The sequence below is a fragment of the Nannospalax galili genome, unplaced genomic scaffold, assembly GCF_000622305.1.
Source record: "Nannospalax galili isolate Female #2095 unplaced genomic scaffold, S.galili_v1.0 scaffold1619, whole genome shotgun sequence".
In the NCBI taxonomy this organism is placed as follows: domain Eukaryota; kingdom Metazoa; phylum Chordata; class Mammalia; order Rodentia; family Spalacidae; genus Nannospalax; species Nannospalax galili.
The window spans coordinates 770,145-789,035 of record NW_008342739.1 but is presented as its reverse complement, the minus strand read 5'-3'; the positions used below and the strand labels follow the sequence as shown (position 1 = coordinate 789,035).

General features: G+C 40.8%; 1 protein-coding gene across 1 annotated transcript in view; it reads left to right on the top strand.

The window, feature by feature from the left end:
* Positions 1–18,891, top strand: part of Heatr5a (HEAT repeat containing 5A) — a gene marked incomplete at its 5' end in the record, with an annotated part of 82,101 nt that overhangs the window by 19,265 nt on the left and 43,945 nt on the right. Inside the window, 5 exons of the mRNA XM_029566290.1 lie at positions 821–1,011; positions 2,945–3,104; positions 7,890–8,079; positions 9,551–9,720; positions 15,169–15,304. Coding sequence (XP_029422150.1) covers positions 821–1,011; positions 2,945–3,104; positions 7,890–8,079; positions 9,551–9,720; positions 15,169–15,304 — 847 coding nt within the window. The remainder of the gene's footprint in view (positions 1–820; positions 1,012–2,944; positions 3,105–7,889; positions 8,080–9,550; positions 9,721–15,168; positions 15,305–18,891) is intronic.

Here is an 18,891-nt window from a genome sequence, read left to right as displayed (position 1 = left end):
AGCAATATTCCATTATTTTTGTTTATTTTTCAAAGGACATTTAGGATTTTTTAAATTAAATTATTTTTAATTTATGTGTATGAGTATATTGCCTGCATGTATGTAAGTGCACCCATGTCATGCAGTGCCTGTAGAGGTCAGAAGAGGGCATCAGATCCCCTGGAACTGGAGTTATGCACAGGCTTTAGCCACCATGTGGGTATTGGGAATCAAACCTAGGTCTTCTGTAAGAGCAGCCAGTGCCCTTAACCACTGAGCCATCTCTTGCCCCATTGCTTAATTTTTATTCAATAGTATGTAGCTAAGTAAGTAAGACAGTGGTGCTTCTAAAGAACTTTATTTTCTTCATTTTTCATAATACCTTGATGAAAATGTCTCAGGATTTAGAATTGTCCTTTTATTTTTTTCTCCATAGAAAAACTTGTCAGCAGTTGATCTTGGCTTAGAGCCATGCCTTAGCCACATGGCCCTGATATCCTAGGCCAGGCATTGTTGGGCTGTGAACGGTGCAGTATACTGCTGCAGTTATAATGACTTAACGTTTGCAATAAATCTAATAGTGTTCGTTAGTCATTCGTTTAGTGGATATCTCTTCTGAACACATACATGCCACAGTGGTAACGGATTGCCCTACCATTTGTCTGGGAGTAAAATTTTCAAGTTTTTTTGTTGAAAAAAAACATCATTATGTTTATATGATTAGTGATTTCTGTGTTGTAATTTTTTCACGTATGAATGTACTTGACTAGAATAGACATTCCAAACCAGGTAAGAAAAGTCGCTGCAGTTGTAAATTTGAATTCTTCTTTGTGCACTTCAGTATGTGGCTGGCTCCAAAGGAAGTCTAGGTCCTGAGGAAGTCAGAAGGCTTGTCCTGACATTAGTGTTGGGAGCCCTGGAAAGTTCCGACCGGCTTTTGAGATGTGCAGCTGCAGAGGCGTGGGCTAGGTTAGCCCAGGTGGTTGACGATGGCTCATTTACTGCTGGATTGGCTCAAGTTAGTTTTGACAAGTAAGCGAATTATTAATCTTCATGGGATGTTGTCAAAACTTGGTATCAGTCATTGTTTAATAGAACAGTAAGAACGTCATTCTGCAATACAACTAAGAAAAGAAAAATTGGAGGGCTGGAGAGATGGCTCAGCGGTTAGGAACACTGGTTGTTCTTGCAGAAGACCCGGGTTCAAATCCCAGCACCCACATGGCAACTAACAACTGTCCATAACTCCAGTTCCAGGGGATCCGACAGTCTCTTCTGTGTTCTGTGGGCATTCCATGACATGGGTGCACTTACCTACATGCAGGCAATACACTCATATACATAAAATACAAATAATCAAAATATTTTTTAAAAAAGAAAGAAAAATTGGCAATGTGGGTGCTTGAAAGAAGAGCCCTTTTGGCCTAAAGAACAAGCTATTATGTGAATGTTCTGCCTGACTGACAATAAATGGCCTCTAGTGTAAAGACTTTAGTGAAAGGAAAAGGGAAAGCTGTAGGCTGCAGATCAGAAACATAAGCCGTTCTTACTAGTTCTGTAACTTTGGGCAGTTACAGAAATCCTTCCTGCCAGTTTTCTTGAACTATTCTGAATAGAAAGTCAATAATACTACCCTACTTGTTTAAGAATGTTTAACAGAAAATATTATAAATTTGAAAGTACTGTGAAAATAGATGAAACAATTACAAATAAAAGTTCATGCTTATACCAGGAACTTGCAGTGGGAGCACCCTGAGGTCGAGGGAAAACCCCATAACCCAAATACTCAGGAAGTAGAACCAGGAGGATCACTGTGAGGTCCAGAACAGCCTGGGCTACACAGACCTTGGTTATAAGAGTTTCTACAAACAAAATTGATTATATTAGTAGTTCTGATGGAAATATGGCTAGCACTTTGGCCTTGGTTCAAATCCCAACTCTACTATAACTCACAGTTACTTTATGTGAAACGCTTTCCCTCATCGTTTTGAAAATCCCATCTGTAAAAGGGACGGATGAACTCCTGTGAGCTGCAGGGCTGCTAGGAAGAGTAAACAACCTACAAGTCCTAACCTAGCAGGTAGTGCGTGGGGATTCCAATGAATATGACTTCTCTTAGGTTTAATTTTAGAACCAAAGTTCTTAAGTTGAAACTATGGAATTAAAATAGCTCAGTATGTTTTGAATTTTACTTTATTTTATTTTGTTTTGATTTTTGAGACAGAGTCTCTCTATAGCTCCTGCTGACCTGGAACTCAGTATGTAGACCAGGCTGGCCTCAATCTCACAGAGATCTGCCTGGCTCTGCCACCCAAGTTCTGGGACTAAAGGCGTGTGCCACCACACCCAGCCTCAGTGTATGTTTGTTTTTAAAATGTAGCTTAACAAAATAGTGTTAACACCTAACTTATAAACTGTGTGAACACATGTGTATCATATATATATCATATATAGTGTATATTGTATATGCATATATCATGTATATGTCATATATAGTGTATATGTCACTGTGTGTATATGTCTGAAAGATACTGGAAATGGTCATGGAAGATCTTTTCTCTTAAAATACATGTTCACCTTCACAAGATACCTTCCTGCTTATCTCAGAATGTTTATTACTTCACACTGTATTTTTAGATTTTGTAGCTGTAAAGTTTTGCGTGTAACAAGTTACATGCATTAAAATTTTTTAAATTTACATTTATTGTATGTGTGTACACGTGCATGAATGTGTGTGGGTGCACACATGCTATAGCACGCATGCGTGGAGCTCAGAGGACAATTTTGGGGGGTGTATTCTTTCCTACCATGTGGGTCCTGGGGATTGAACTCCAATCATCAGACTTGGGGCTTGGCAGCAGGTCCTTTACATGCTGAGCCACTTCAGTGCCTCCTACTGCATTATTGTTTTGAAAGGGGGATGTCTTTTCAGTCCTAGTTCTTATTTTTATTCCCATCATTACAGGTTGAAGTCAGCAAGGGACGTGGTTACCAGAACAGGCCACTCGCTGGCTTTGGGGTCCCTGCATAGGTATCTGGGAGGAGTCAGTTCTTCTCAGCACTTGAGTTCTTGCATTGGAATTCTTTATGCTTTGTCTCAGGACAGCACCTCTCCTGATGTGCAGGTGAGTACCTCACATGATACCTCCCTGGAAATTCATGATTTGTCCATGATGCAGATTCTGGTTTTACTAAAGAATGTTCCCCCATGTTAAGTGTCAGAGCTATTGTTAACTTTGATACATTTGGAAAAGTCCTATCTATCTCCCACTCACACTGGAGTATCTGAAGTCAAATCTGTTTCTCTGTTCTGAAAAATGGATCTCCCTTTCATTGGACTAATAGCTTCTGAGCTGAGTAGTTACCAGGTGTTTTCTTTGTCCTGCCAAACATATTAGCACATTCAGTTCATGGCAGTTTAGAGTATGTAGTCCTCTAGAGGGAAAATCTGAGGCTTCTAGAAGCTAAGTACTGTCTCATGGCTGAAAAGCTACTATATCATGGAATGAGATCAAAACATGGATTATGGACTGAAAACCCATGTTTTTAAGCATTGTACCATATTTTTACAGCCTGATTCTTAGCATTCATTTAAAAGCCAAGAGCAGACCTCAACTGCCACCTGTGCCTTCAGATGCCTCTTGGAACTGTGCTCCCCAGCAAGGGCTTTGCTTGTTCTTTCTTGAAACAGTACCTCCATCATGAAGTGGGGAGGCAGAAGTCAGGACCACACTTATCCTCTCAGAGAATCTTGCCCATTGGTCCCTGGGCCTAGAATATTATGGTGCTTTCAATGCCTTGATATGTGAAGCATGCATGCATTCATTCATTGTCTTGAGTGGACAATAAGGAGGGTTCCTGAGGGATTAAAGTCATGTGCCCAGGTTGCAAGAAAGGCACCTGGCTCAGTGGACTTGTTTGCATTATAAACAGCAGCTTTTTAGTTGCTAGGTTAGTAAAGGTCTTCAATCTAGATTATGTTCACCTCTTGTGACAGTCATCCTTACAGATGCCCTGAAGTTTTTGTTTTTTCGGTTTTTTGGGATTTTGGGGGGGAAGGGTCTTTTTGAGACAGGGCCTTCTGTAGCCCCAGATGTCCTGGAACTCTCTCTGTAGACCAGGCTGGCCTTGAACTCACAGAGATCCTTCTGCTTCTGCCTCTGCCTCCCGAGTGCTGAGATTAAAGGCGTGCCCACCACGCCCACCTGCCCTTAGGTTTTTCTATTATTTTGTTTCCAGTGGGGTTTCACCACATGGCCTTGACCTCAGCTCATGATCACACTACACTGTCTCATCCTTCCAAGTGTTCTCCTGTTCTTTTACTTCTGTCTCTCCGCTTGTATGAATGTCCCTGATTACTTATAGTAGTCTCCTAATGAGCCTTATTATTTTTAAATTCTTTATTTTCTTTCTAGTCCTTTCTAGATACAAGACCAAATTTGTCTAAAACCTTTCATTTTGTCACTTATTTACTGAAAATCTGGGAAACATGCTTATTGCTTTTTTTTTAAGCACTCTACCGTTGAATTATATCACCAGTCCCCTTTTATTTCTAGATAGAGTCTCACCAAGTTCCCCAGGCTGGCCTTGAAATTGCTGTGTTGTCCAGGCAAGCATAAAACTCGGGGTCCCCCTCCTTGAGCCCCTGCATCACTATTACAGGTGCCACCACTCTGGCATTTTTTGTCTCACTTTGTCTTGTTTTGAGATGGTGTCACTCTGTGTAGCCCAGGCTGACATCAAACCATGATTCTCTGCACCACTGTGCCCCCCTTAACTGCTTCCTTAAGCCACTCCTCAACTAACTCAAAACCCTTCTCTGTTCCTTTCTGCAAATACCAGCTTCCAAGGATGGCCAGTCTCCCTCACGTCCACACATCATTCTCATCTGCATTTGAGGTTTTTCCTTTTGTTCCTCCCAGTCTCCTTATCCAATAGTCCACACCTTTTAGGGTTTTTAATTATACATCATAATGGGCTTCATTGTAACATCTTCATACCTGTATAGAAAGTATTGATCATCCATGTCCACCCCCTTTATCACGTCTTTTCCCTCTCCCACTAATCTCCTTCCTCTTCCCAACTAGTCCTCCTTTTCTCTTTTTTAAATATTTTATTATTTTTATTTTATGTGTATGAGTGTATTGCCTGAATGTGTGTAAGTACACCCATGTTGTGAAATGCCTGAGTTGGATCCCTTGGAACTGGATTTAGGATGGTGGCTAGCTACCATGTGGGTGTTGGGAATCAAACCTGGGACCTCTGCAAGAGCAGCCAGTGCTCTTAATTGCTGAGCCATCTTTCCAGCCCATATTTAAATATATTTCATTTATATTTCCCTCTTGGGGGTGGGGGCACCCAGTGAATTTCATTAGGATTGCTTACAGGAGCATGGGAGAGAGATTATTTACGGAAGCATGAGCCCCTTACCAGTGGTGAAGATAATCGCTCCCTTCCTCAGCAAACATTACCTCCCCATAGACCCTCAGGAGGGGTGGGAGAGCCAGTTTATCTCAGATTTTCACATCATACTGTACTGAAGGTCTTGCTCTGGATTACCTAGTTGTTTATAGAGTCCTCCACCTCTCTGGCTTAACTAACTGACTTGGAAAGCTTTACATTTCCCACTCATCTATGTAATCCAGCCTGGCCTTGAACTCCCCAGGACCCCTCCTGCCTCCTCCTCCCCAGGGCTAGCGCCACAGGTGTGCCCTGCCGCACCCAGGCCTTTGTTCATCTTTGTTCTATTGGTTTGGCTTGGTTTTCTGAGACAGGGTCTCCTTGTAACCCGAGCTGGCCCAGAGCTTTCTATGTAGAACAGGCTGGCCTCTGCCTCCAAAGTGCTAGGATTAAAGGTGTGTACCACAGCACTCTGCCAGGTGTTTTGCACCTATAATCTCACTCAGGAGTGAATGAAAGATAATAAATTACAGGCCAGCCTGGGCTAATCAAGTCTGGGGACACCTTGGCATCAGGTTTCTGTCCCCCAAAACACAAAAAAGCACAAGCAGCCAGGCTTGATGGCAGCTATTCAAGAGGCTAGGCAGAAGGACTGTGAATTTGTAGGTTTGTCTGACCTACAAAGTGAGTTCAAGGCCAACCTAGCAACTTAGTGTGAGCCCATCTCAAGGAAGAAAAAAAGGGACTGGAGAGATGGCTCAGTGGTGAAGAGCACTGGCTATTTTTGCAGAAGACCCAGGCTGGAATCCCAGCACCCACATGGCGGGTAACAACCATCTGTAACTCCAGTTACAGGGGATCCAACGCCCTCTTCTGACCTCCATGGGCACAGCATGACACAGGTGCTCTTATACACATGCAGGTGTAAGATACACATGAAATAAAAATCAACTCATCAAAACAAATTTTCTAAAGATATTTTAAAAAAGAAAAGGAACGGAAAGAAGAGGGGCAGAGACCCAGCTCCTTCCGGAGTGCTTCCCTTCCACTCGTGACCTCTGAATGCAGTGCCTAGCATTATAGCAAAATTTAAAATGACATTACATGTTTCTGGCTGTTAGAATCCTCCCCATTTAAGAAGTGTGTTCTAACGTACACAGTTTTATGTTGAATGTCTTTTTGTAGCTTATTCTAAATGCTTTTTTTTTTTTATAGATTCATTGTCATCAAATTTGGGTCATCTTGGGGTTGTGAATGTGAAATCAGTGCATCTCAGGAACACATAAAAGAAGCCGAGTCTTGACTGCTCTCTCTCCTAAAGACAGGAACTCTTTTTTTTTTTTTTTGTAGTATTTAAAATTTTATAAGAAATATATATCCATTGATAGGAGGGGTAAAAAATGTTCTGGTTCAGAATGACAAGTTGGTGCATACCTTTAATCCCAGCACTCAGGAAACAGAGGCAGGCTGATCTCTGGGATCAGGGCCAGCCTGGTCTACATGTGAATTTCAGGCCAGCTGGGGGTATAGGGAGACCCTATCTCAAAAAACAACAGCAAAAAATCTTTGGGTTTACTTCTAAAGGAAACACTTCTTGTTTGCTTCTTCTAATGGAGCATTCTAAGGTTCACAAAAGTAGAAAGGATGCTGTGATGCACCTGTTTTGCTTATAATTCAGCATCAGTGGTTATCTGGATAGGGCCAGTTTTGTTTTCTTTAAACCACAGTATGCACGTCTATATATAAAAATTACCACACCTGTTATGAATAGAGAGGTAGACTAAAGAGCCTGCATGTCAAGCACCTGATGAGGAAGCCACCCATTGCAGGGCCATGGACACTCTGCTGTGCTGTCTTGTAGCTGACCACATGCCCCTCTGTTGAGACAGTATTAATTAGGTTCACTGCCCTTTATATGCTATACAATGAAATTATACAGGGAGTACTCTTCTTCATTCAACATTAAGTTCAAGAGATTTGCCCATATTGTTGCACATAGTCGTAGAATTTGTTGATCATTTAAAAAACTTTAAAATCTTTCATTTTTATTATTTATATTAACAGTAAAGAGCTTGTAACAAACTAGATTTGATTTAAGCTGTTAGCTACAGTAGCAAGCACTGCTGAGCTATGTCTAAATATAGCATTCTGAATTTGATGATTATCTCTAAGTTGGCTTTATGATACTGGGTATTTTTTTTTTCTTTTTGAGACAGGGTCTCCCTGTAGCCCCAGCTGTCCTGGAGCTCACTATGTAGACCAGGCTGGCCTTGAACTCACGGAGATCTGCCTGCCTCTGCTGGGATTAAAGGTGTGCGCCACCACGCCTGGCCCAATACTGGGTATTTGCAGATAGGAATTTTCTTGAACTCATAAGGCTCACTTGTTCTCCTTCCATATTAGTAATAGAGCATACATTCCTGAATTTGCTGATTTTTAATTTGCTTCAACAAAAAAACATGGGAGTGACTCACTTTTTGTAACATACAGCACTCTTTCCCTGTCTTCAGACCTGGGCGCTCCATTCTCTGTCACTGATCATCGACTCTGCTGGTACACTGTATAACGTGCACGTGGAGCCCACCCTGTCACTCATCATCATGCTGTTGTTGAATGTGCCTCCAACTCATGCCGAAGTGCACCAGAGTCTTGGTCGCTGCTTGAATGCCCTTATCACAACACTAGGCCCAGAGCTACAAGGTATGCATAGGCTGCTTTTGTGATGTTTTACCTTGAAAATATGCTCATAAATGTGCTGCTTAGTCGTTATACTTGGCGTACAGTAGGTGTTCAATATGTTTTGTTAAAGGAATATTTCAGTTCATTTAGCCTGGCATCTCTTACATTGAAAGACATGGGCACCATATTTTGAAAGATAGGCTGTGTCCTAAAGATGCTTCCCTAAATAACGAAAGTGACTGACACAAAGTAGAGTGGCCGTGAGGAACTCTGATCTCCAAGAAATAATGGGTCCAAAATTTCAAATTTCTTCAGATTACATAGCATATGATTCTAATACATGAAAGTGACTCTCAACTAATACCCACAGAACTAAGTTTACTGACAATTTCTAATTCTGCTTTTCATGACAATTTGGAAAAACATGTAAATAGCCTTTGATTCTTCTTGTTTTGCCGAATGGTTTATGTTATAAGAAGCAATTAGAACAAGCTAATTGTGCTGGCAAGATGGCTCAGCAGGTAAAGGACCTTGTAAAAAGCTGACAAACTGAGTTTGATCCCTAGGAAATACGTGGTGGAAGGAGAAAACCAGTTCTCACAAATTGTCTCTGCCCTTCACACATGCTCCATTGCACTCACACCTACTCACGTACATACACACAAAATTTTAAATATATATATGAGGCAGGGTCTCCCTATAGCCCCAGCTGGCCTGGAACTCACTATGTAGAGCAGCCTGGCCTTGAACTCGCAGAGATCTGCCTGCCTCTGCCTCCCGAGTGCTGGGATTAAAGGCATGAGCCACCACACCTGGCCTAATTTTAAAATCTTAAGAATAAAATCTTAGGAATAAACTGTCCTATCACTTTGGTCACCTTGTTTATCTTTCCTCTGTTATGTGTGTGCACAAGGGCCTCACACAGGATAAGCATATGCTTTGCCACTGAACTATGCTTCCAGCTCATGTCCCTGCTTTTGTGGTAGAAAGCTTACTTCACAGATCCATGGAGCAATTTTAAAGAATTTTAACACCTAGCACATGTTTAAAGACTAATGATTTTATAGGGCAATTTTTTTCCTTTTTGGTCTTTCTGAGACAGGGTCTCCCTGTAGCACCAGCTGACCTGGAACTCACTATGTGGACCAGGCTGGCCTTGAACTCACAGAGATCCACCTGCCCGTGCCTCCTGAGTGCTGGGATTAAAGGTGTGTGCCACCATGCCTGGCTAGGCCAATTATTTTTTAAATTATTTTTATTTTATGCATTTGGGTCTTTTGCCTGCATGTATGTAGGTATATCACATGCATATAGTGCCCACAGAGGCCAGAAGAGGGCATTGGACCCCTTGGAAGTGAAGTTACGGACAGTTGTTAGCTGCCATATGAGTATTGGGAAGCAAACCAAGACCTTTGTGGGAGCTGCTAGCACTCTTAACCAATGGACCATCCTGCTAAAGCAATTATTAAAAGCTTCTGGCTTTTTCTTTCAGGTAACAGTGCTTTGGTGTCCACTTTAAGGACTTCCTGTCTGTTGGGATGTGCGGTGATGCAGGATAACCCAGACTGCCTTGTTCAGGCACAGGCTATTTCCTGTCTTCAGCAGCTTCACATGTTTGCTCCACGACACGTCAACTTGTCTAACCTAGTCAGCTGCCTTTGCGTGAGTATGAACTTACATATGTGTTCTTAGTTTCTTAGATCTGAAACTTGGATTTATTCTAATTTAATTATTTTCTAGACTATGAAAACACTATGCCATGTACATTACTGGTGGGGGGGGTGTTTTGGAAGTGGGCCACTTTCTTATGTCTACCTCTAAACCTCTCATGTATGGATTCATTTTTCTCCCGTTAGTATTGAATGTAAATCTTTATTCATTGATCTGTAAACATTGGGTGCTTATAATGTGCCACGTATTATATAAGTGCTGTAGAACCTACAAATATTTATGTGGTCCCTGCCTTTCTTTCTAAATTATTACATTAAAATTATGTCACAGATAGAGAAACTGGGGGATGGCTTAGTGGGTAGGAACACTTGTTAGGAAAGCACGATGACCTGAGTTCAGCTCCCTAGACCCACATAAAAGCTTCGCTGGTCCTGCATGCCTATAACGAAGGAGTGGAGACAAGTGAATCCCTGGAACTCAGCGGCCAGGCAGTGTAGCTGAAGGGTCATGCTCCAGGTTCAGTGAGAGACACTGTCTCAAGGGAATAAGAGCGTGTCAGAACAGGACACTGGAAGCCCCCCCCCTCACACACACACGCGGGGCAGAGGGATTGAAATACTTTTCCTTAACCCCTTAGCAGTATATACATCAGTATCTGGGTCCTTATAATAGGAGATGCTTCATAATCATCTTTGCTTCTAAGGTTTTCCTTCCGCATGACCAATTTCTAGATCTGGACTTGTCTCAAACATTGAGTCCCAGGATAACTGCAAGTATGACCCCACACAAAAGTCATAAACTTACAGTGTTATTTGCAGGTTGTAAAATGTTGAATACGACTGCTATACAGTCCTTTGATTTTCAAGCTTGGGGCAAAATATGTAGCATTTCAGAACCTGAAAGAAACGCCTAAAAATGTGTCAGATTATCATTAAAACATACCTTTAAAAGACAGTCTGAGGGCTGGAAAGAAGGCTCGGTAAAGTCTTAATGGTTATAAACAGTTGCTGTTCTTCCAGAGGACCTGGGTTCAACTCCCAGTACCTATGTGAGCACCAGCAACCGGCTGCAATTCCAGTTCCAGGGGGATCCAACACCCTCTTCTGACCTCCATGGGCAGTTATTAAAAGCTTCTGGCTTTTTCTTTCAGAAACACAGGTGCACTTACACGTGCAGGCAATATACGCATACACAAAAAATAAATAATAACTAAAATATTTAAAATATAGTCTGAGGATCAGAGCATCACATAGCTCGCTGACAGCAGCGGTGACTCACTCTCAGTTGCTGTCTTCTGGACTCCTTGTCCAAGTTCACCATTTCCTGTCACTGCCCTTGTAATTGTACAGCCGGATCATCCCCTCTGCCACCTCCTAGCGATATGGGAGGTCCTGTACCCTCTTCCAGCCTCAACTACTTTATTTGTTAAACATGAGGATTACACAGATGCTGCATGTAATGGAACATGTACCATGCATTAAAAGAACATTAAACATGATAGTTAACATGTCTTATACTGCATTAATTATTGATACTCGTAGGTATATAAAACTTTGGAAAGAAGATGTGGCTAAGTTTTCTGACACATTTTTGTTGCTTTATTATTTAGATATCGGTTAATCTTGTGTTAAGGAAAATAACACAGGGAAGAGATTTTGACCTTCACTCACCATTTTACCTGCACGTTATTAATTTTTACATTTGAAAAATTGTTGACAAACTCAGTTGTTGAAAAACATTCCATTCTGTTGCCAATTGATCTCTTACTCTCCATTGAAATCCAGTAAATGTTACCATTTTTTCTTCTTAAAATTGTAATTTTCAGCCAGGCGTGGTGGCTCACGCCTTTAATCCCAGCACTCGGGAGGCAGAGGCAGGCGGATCCCTGTGAGTTCAAGGCCAGCCTAGTCTACATAGTGAGTTCCAGGCCAGCTGGGGCTACAGGGAGACCTGTCTCAAGACCCCCCCCAAAAAAATTGTAGTTTTCATTAATGAATAATCTTTAAACTTCTCCTTAACTGATACATGAATTCACTTACAAAATTTACTGAGAAAGAGTAAGACTAATATCAACCATGGTGAGTAAGATCTGGTCAGGCTTACTCTCTTTTTCCTCTCTCATACAAAAAAAAAGGTGGGAGGGGGTAATATTTTTAAAAGAGACTATTGCATTGTGAGATTTTTCTTTGAAACAGTTCTCTTTGAGCAGTTGAGAAAAGCCTGCAGTGATAGTTACGACTCTTACACATGTCACTCATATCTAGCTACAAACCGATTTTTTTCTTATATAGAAATCATATTTTAAATGGTTTTCATTACATTACATAAAAGTTTCTTAATAATCTGGTTAGCACTTTATTCTAAGTTTATTAGATTGAGTTTACTATATTTTACAGCATTTTCTCAAGGCAATTGTGTTTCACAATTAGGACAGAATCGTACAGTGAGGCCCCTTTAACTGCATGCCAACCTCCATTCTGAACTTGGTTTTAGCTACATTAGCAGTTTTGAGTACTCCCAGTTTGAAAACCTGGCTCCCACCTGCTAAAAAAACAAAGTCTAAGCCGGGCTTGGTGGCACACACTCTTAATCCCAGCACTTGGGTGGCAGAGGCAGAGGCAGAGGCAGGCAGATCTCTGTGAGTTCAAGACTAGGGGCTATAGGGAGACCCTGTCTCAAAAAGACCCCCCCCCAAAAAAAAGTCTGTAATTAACTTGTGATGAGGTAAACTGTTAACTTTCCCTCTTGCTGGACACCTGCTTAATGTAAACACAATCCAGATCGCTCTTGCCACAGACATTATACGTGATCTGGGTTTGATTCTGAGGCTTAATCAGAGATTCCCAGAGAAAGCCTGCTTATTCAGATGTACATTTTTATGTTCTTGTGTATTTTCTGTTTTTACGTCCGAGAGTTCTTGAGCTGTCTGTTTGCAGGATCTTAGCTCAACTCCTATTTTATCAAGTTGGAAAATAAAATATTTGTGCCACATTTTTAGACTGAAGCTAAGCCAATTTGGATGATAACTCAGCATCTGTATCTGAATGCTTAGCTGACTGTTGTCATAATCATCCTAGTATTTTTCCGTGGTTTTGTCATGACCAGTCTGTCATTTGTTTCTGTGCAGGAGATCTTGTTGGATAATTCTGTGTTGGTAGGTCCCTGACCCTTGATTCCTAGCTTTTCGAGGTTTGCAGTGCTGTTTCTTTGTGTCCTTTTGGTTGTAGATGTTTTCCTCTGCATCTCTATGTTTAAGCTAACCATAATGCAAAGTGGAGTATGTACCGCATGTTGCGTGCTGTTTATTTAATAGTGGCATAAACACATCCATCCTCATGTCCCCACTGGTGCACTCACTCCCCGCACGCAGGTTTGCACCATTTTGGTTTACTGTCTTCATTTCAGAACAGAATGCACTTACGGTTTGATTTGTTTTGCCTGCTGTGTGTTTGCCTTCCCGGTTGGCATGCTGGGGAACGACTTGGAGGTGTTAATCCCCCATCTTGCTTTTTGTGACAGCTCCCAACCTCTTTTTTTTTTTTTTTTTAACCAAACATTGAAGAGTTCCTCTAAGCATGCTTTTTTAAAGATTGTTTGACCAGCCTGAGTAAATGCTGCACCTGCCCTGTGATACATGCTTATAAAAACTATTAACAAAAGTATAACAGTTAAACTATAAACAATTAAAAGAGCTAATTGATCCACTCATCTTTCTTTTAAACTGTCGTGTAGAATGCCGTTTTGAACCATTGTTAACTAACTGTAGCAGCAATCTGAGCACAAGGAGACTTCCTCCTTTTCTGCTCTAACTTCTCTGTTAGTCTGTGTACTAGTTTCTAACAATGAAAGTCCCTATACATGACTGTGGTGACATTTCCCTGTGGACTGTGAATGGCATTCTTCTCCACCCACTTCTGAGTGTGTAACTTGGGCATCTAATCAAACATACAGCAGATCCCATCCCTGTGTTTCACTGATGACTGAGCTAATATTATGGCTTATAAGATTTGACTTTCTTTGCATGTGTTTCTTCTTACACATTGAACAGCATCTGCTATTGCCTGTCTTTTTTTATCTCAGAATTTAGCTTCTGTTCTCTACAACAAATTCACCCACTTCAGCCATGGTTTTCCCACATGTGCCAAATCATCATAAGATTTCTATCACAGTTAACACTATTAGTTCTCAAGTTTTTCTTTGATAGGACACTAGGATAGTGCATCTTGGGCTTAGGTGACGCTCAGTAGAAAACAGGCACTTAACATGTGTGAGGCCTTAGGGTCAATCCCCCGCACCAAAAGAAAAAAAAAGACATTTCAATTTAAAAAAAAAAATCATACCAAATTGGTCTTTACTCTTCTAGTTAAAAGAAAATGCATTTACACCTCTAAGTTTTGTATCACTTATGAGACCATTGAGTAAGAATTTGTATCCCAGAGCTGGACATGGTAGTACATGCCTATGATCAGGAGGCAGTGTGTGTTCAAGGCCAGCTTAGGCTACCTAGCAAGATACTTAAAGAATTAAGAAATTTGTGTCCAGAAACTTCTGGCTTGTAATTGATCATTTGAAGTATATCATCAGGCTTATCATTTGCTGCAAATAAGCCTCCTGCCAAACCTATGTGATTTACATTGTAGCTCTATGATACATGTATAGACACATACATAAAAGTCACTCTTTAATGTTGCTAAAGAATGTTTCTGGTGAATGTTTTCTAGGTAAAATTATTTTATTTGAAAGTACCTTTCTTCTTCTGATATCGTCTAACCAAGATATTATTATTAGGGACTACACTGATAATAACTAACAATTTTTTGAGCATTACTGTTTGCCTGGGTTTGTGGTAAGCACTTTGCATGTTACTTTGTGTTAACTTCACAAGAGTCCTGTGGGGTGGGATAATGTTACAAATAAGAAACTCAGGTACAGAGAGGTTAAATTACTTGCCCAAGATCACACAGTTAGTAAATAGTAGATCAAGGATGCAAACTGAGACCTTTTAAAACTCCAGGGCCTCCGATTTAACAAGTATGCCATCTTGCCTAAATTACTGTGTTTTTATTCATTTCTTAGAGAATCATAAAGTCTAATTGCATGAGCACAAATGTATGTATAAGGCCTTTTCATTGTGTTTCCTTTGTCTCTCAAAGCTATTTTTACTGAAATTCTTTGTCTTCTAACAATGTCAAAACTTTTGCTTGGCTGTGTATACAGATATGAAATAATTTAGTACATGTTTTATCGCTGTAGGTGTTTCTAGTTATAAAATCATATGTATATCCTGGAATAGTTTGAAGAAGTCTCATTGTATTTGATAAATTGTCTCCAGCCCACTGATGGGCCAAGTAGAATCAAGAGAAAGTTCATTGAGTATCTATCAGACGTACTGAGTGCCACCGAGAATTTCAGCGTTTGTTCTCAAATGGGGTCTTTCAGGTGAGTCTTTGTAGCTCCTACTTGTTGCTGAGAAGGGCAGTTCTGGCTTGTTTACGTCAGCTTGTACAGAGAGAAGCAGCTGAAGTCTCGGAGCACGTGGTAACACTGGCCAAGGACGGCAGGGGCCTGACAGCAGGTAATTCCTTTGATCAGCTTTGTTTTCTGCTTGAGTAACTGCTTCAGTATTGAATTTGAAGTGACGTTTAAAAAGGTAATGGATAATATGTTTTAAATTTGTTGCAAAAAAATGTCATTTTATCTAGTGCTAGTAGTGGCTTAGAATGATGATTCTCAAAGCAAGACACTTAAACTAGCATCATCCACCTCATATGGGAACTTGTTAGAAATGCAGATGATTAGTTCCCACCCCAGACCTGCTAAACTAGAATCTAGGAATTAAAGCCCAGCAGTCTGTGTTTTCATGAACTGTGTGCATTGGCCTGAAGCAAGTTCATTCAAAGCAGCTAGATGACTTTGGACTTCGGGGCCAGCAGGTGACTCAGCAGGAAAAGGCATCTGCTGCCAAGCCTGATAACCTGAGTTTGATTCCTCGGAACAAACATGGTAGGAGAGACTCAACTTCCATAAGTTGTTCTCTGATCTGTACACAGGCCCCATCGTACCCAAACGTTCACAATAAATAAATAAATAAATAAATAAATAAATAAATAAATAAATAAATAAATAAATAAATAAATAAATAGGTAAATAGGTAAATAAGAATAAATGTTAAATTTTAAAACAGAAATTAGATTTAGTGCTAAACTAATTTATGGTTGCCTTCCCTAAAAGCAACATTTTAATAAAATGTGAATCTTTCTGCCTCTTCTATATTTTAGAGCGGAGTTTAAAATGTTTATTAGTAAAATTTGTTGTTTTTAAATTTATGGGTACCATGTGTATCTGTGTGTGGCTATGTACACATGAGTACAAGTGTCCAGGGGTCCAGAAGAGGGCATTGGCACCCCTGGAACTGAGAACAGGGGCCATGAATCACCTGATGCGGTGCTGGGAAACAAGCTCAGGCCCCCTGGAAGAGCAGCACACACTCTTTTATTTATTTATTTATTTTTTTGAGACAGGGTCTCCTTGTAGCTTCTCTGGCCTGGAACTCACTATGTAGACCAGGCTAGCCTCGCACTCACAGAGATCCACCCGCCTCTGCCTCCTGAGTGCTGGGATCAAAGGCGTGCGCTGCCTTGCCAAAAATTAAGTAGTTTTTGAAACCTTGAAAGATCTATGCGGTCAACACATAGATTCATCTTACTAATCTTTATGATGCTCATTTTATATATATCTCTCCATCCTTAAACACAATATAAATTGGGTGTGGTGGTGCATGCCTTTAATCCCAGCACTTGAGAGGCAGAGGCATGCGCATCTCTGTGAGTTCAAAGCCACCCTGGTCTACATAGTGAGTTCCAGGCCAGAGGGGCTACAGGGAGACCCTGTCTCAAAAAGACCAAAACAAAAACAAACAAACAAAAAATCATACACACAATACAGTTTTTGTCCAGTCATCTCTAAGCAGGCTGCAGACCTCATGGTTTACTCGTAATACTTGAGTTTGCATTTCCTAAGAAGAACTTTGCTGGCAGTGACTTACTGGCATAATAGAATTTACAGTCCTGAATTAGGTCTCTCCCATTATCCCAAAATACCCTTTATGAACCCTTCCTCCCAAACCTGCCCTCACCTCTGTCTAGGATCCTGTCTTACTGATATTAACTGCCACATCCTTTTATTGCTAATCTGAACCATTCCTACCACTCCTTCTGATCTTTAAAAGATAATCCTATCTTTAATAAATTATTTCATAAATATTAGCTGACTTTTAAAGAGAAACTATTTTCTAATACTGGGTTTTAGCATTTCAGGAGCAAATGAATTAAATGCTGGATTAAAGCTGTGCTTCTCACTTGGTGTGGTGGCACAGGCCTTTAATCCAAGCACAGGGAGGCAGAGGGAAGCAGATCTTTATGAGTTCAAAGCTAGTCTGGTCTACATAGTGAGTTCCAGGCCAGCCAGGCCTACATAGTGAGACTCTAGCTAAAAAAAGTTATACTTCTAAAAAAAATAAAAACTATGGTTTTCGAGCCGGGCATGGTAGTGCATGCCTTTGAACCCAGTACTCAAGAGGCAGAGGCAGGCAGACCTTTGTGAGTTGGAGTCCAGCCTGGTCTACATAGTGACTTCCAGGCCAGCTGGGAGACCCTGTCTAAAAAACAAGTTATACTTCTGAAAAAAAAGCTATACTTCTCCGTTGAAACGCAGTATTACTTTGCAGTGAGAAATACAGTGATTTATGTTAATTCAGAAGTTATATACTACTGTTCACCATACAGTAGTTGTTTCCTGTTTAATGTATATTCTGATTTTTAAAAATTTAGGGGGCCAACAAGATGGCTCAGTGGTAAAAGTTCTTATAGCCAAGCCTGACAGTCTTGAGTTGATTCCCCAAGGCCTACATGGTAGGTGGAGAGAACCAACACCAAGCTGTCATCTCACCTCTCCACACACGCACCGTGGCACATGCGCACACACACTCATTAATTAATTAATTAAATGTAATTTAAAATTTTTTAAATTTTTATTTTTATTTCATGAATACAAATGTATTGCCTGCATGTATGTAAGTGCACCCGTGTCATGCAGTGCCGCGGAGGTCAGAAGAGGGCTTTGGATTTCCCTGGAATCAGAGTTAAGGATGGTTTGTAGCCACCATGTGGGTGCTGGGAATCGAACCCAGGTCCTCTGCAGGAGCAGTCAGTGCTGTTAACAGATGAGCCATCTCTGCAGCCCCCAAAAATATTTTATTTTTCTAATATTTTATTTATTGTTTTATTTTATGTGTATGTGCGTGTTGCCTGCAAGTATGTAAGTGCAGGAATGTCGAGCAGTGCCCATGGAGGTCAGAAGAGAGCGTTGGATCCCCTGGAACTGAAGTTACAAATGGTTGTTAGCCACCATGTGGGTGCTGGGAATCAAACCCAGGCCCTCTTAACCACTGAACCATCTTCACAGCCCCTTAAATGTAATTTTTAAAAACCTATTTAGACCTTTTAGTTGGGCCTGGTGGCACAGGCCTGTCATTTGGCTACTTTTGACACTGAGTCAAGAGAATCACAGGTTCAGAACTTAGCCCAGGTTCAATCCCCAGTACCACCCAACGGTAACAGCTAAAAAATTAAAGTCATTATTACTAGAATGAGGAAAATTATTAGATTTATTGATGTGAGATTTAAGTTTAGACAAAAAAGTAACAAGAAAAAATAGATAATGTGTATATATACGGTATTGCTATATGCAACATTAATCAAATAATATTTACGCAACTCACTATGCAGACCAGAATGGCCTTAAATTCACAGAGATCTGCCTGCCTCTGCCTCCCTTGTGCTGGAATTAAAGGTTTGCACCACCACACCTAGCTAACGTTGCAGGTTTTTTTGTTGTTTTTGTTTTTTGTTTTTTTGGTCTTCTGGGTCTCCCTGTAGCCCCAGCTGTCCTGGAACTCACTATGTAGACCAGGCTGGCCTTGAACTCACAGAGATCTGCCTGCTTCTGCCTCCCAAGTGCTGGGATTAAAGGCGTGCGCCACCACGCCCGGCTCAATGTTGAGTTTTTTAAAAAACATTTTATTATTTTTATATTATGTGTATGCGTGTATTGCCTGCATGTAGGTAAGTGCACCCGTGTCGTGCAGTGTCCATGGAAGACAGA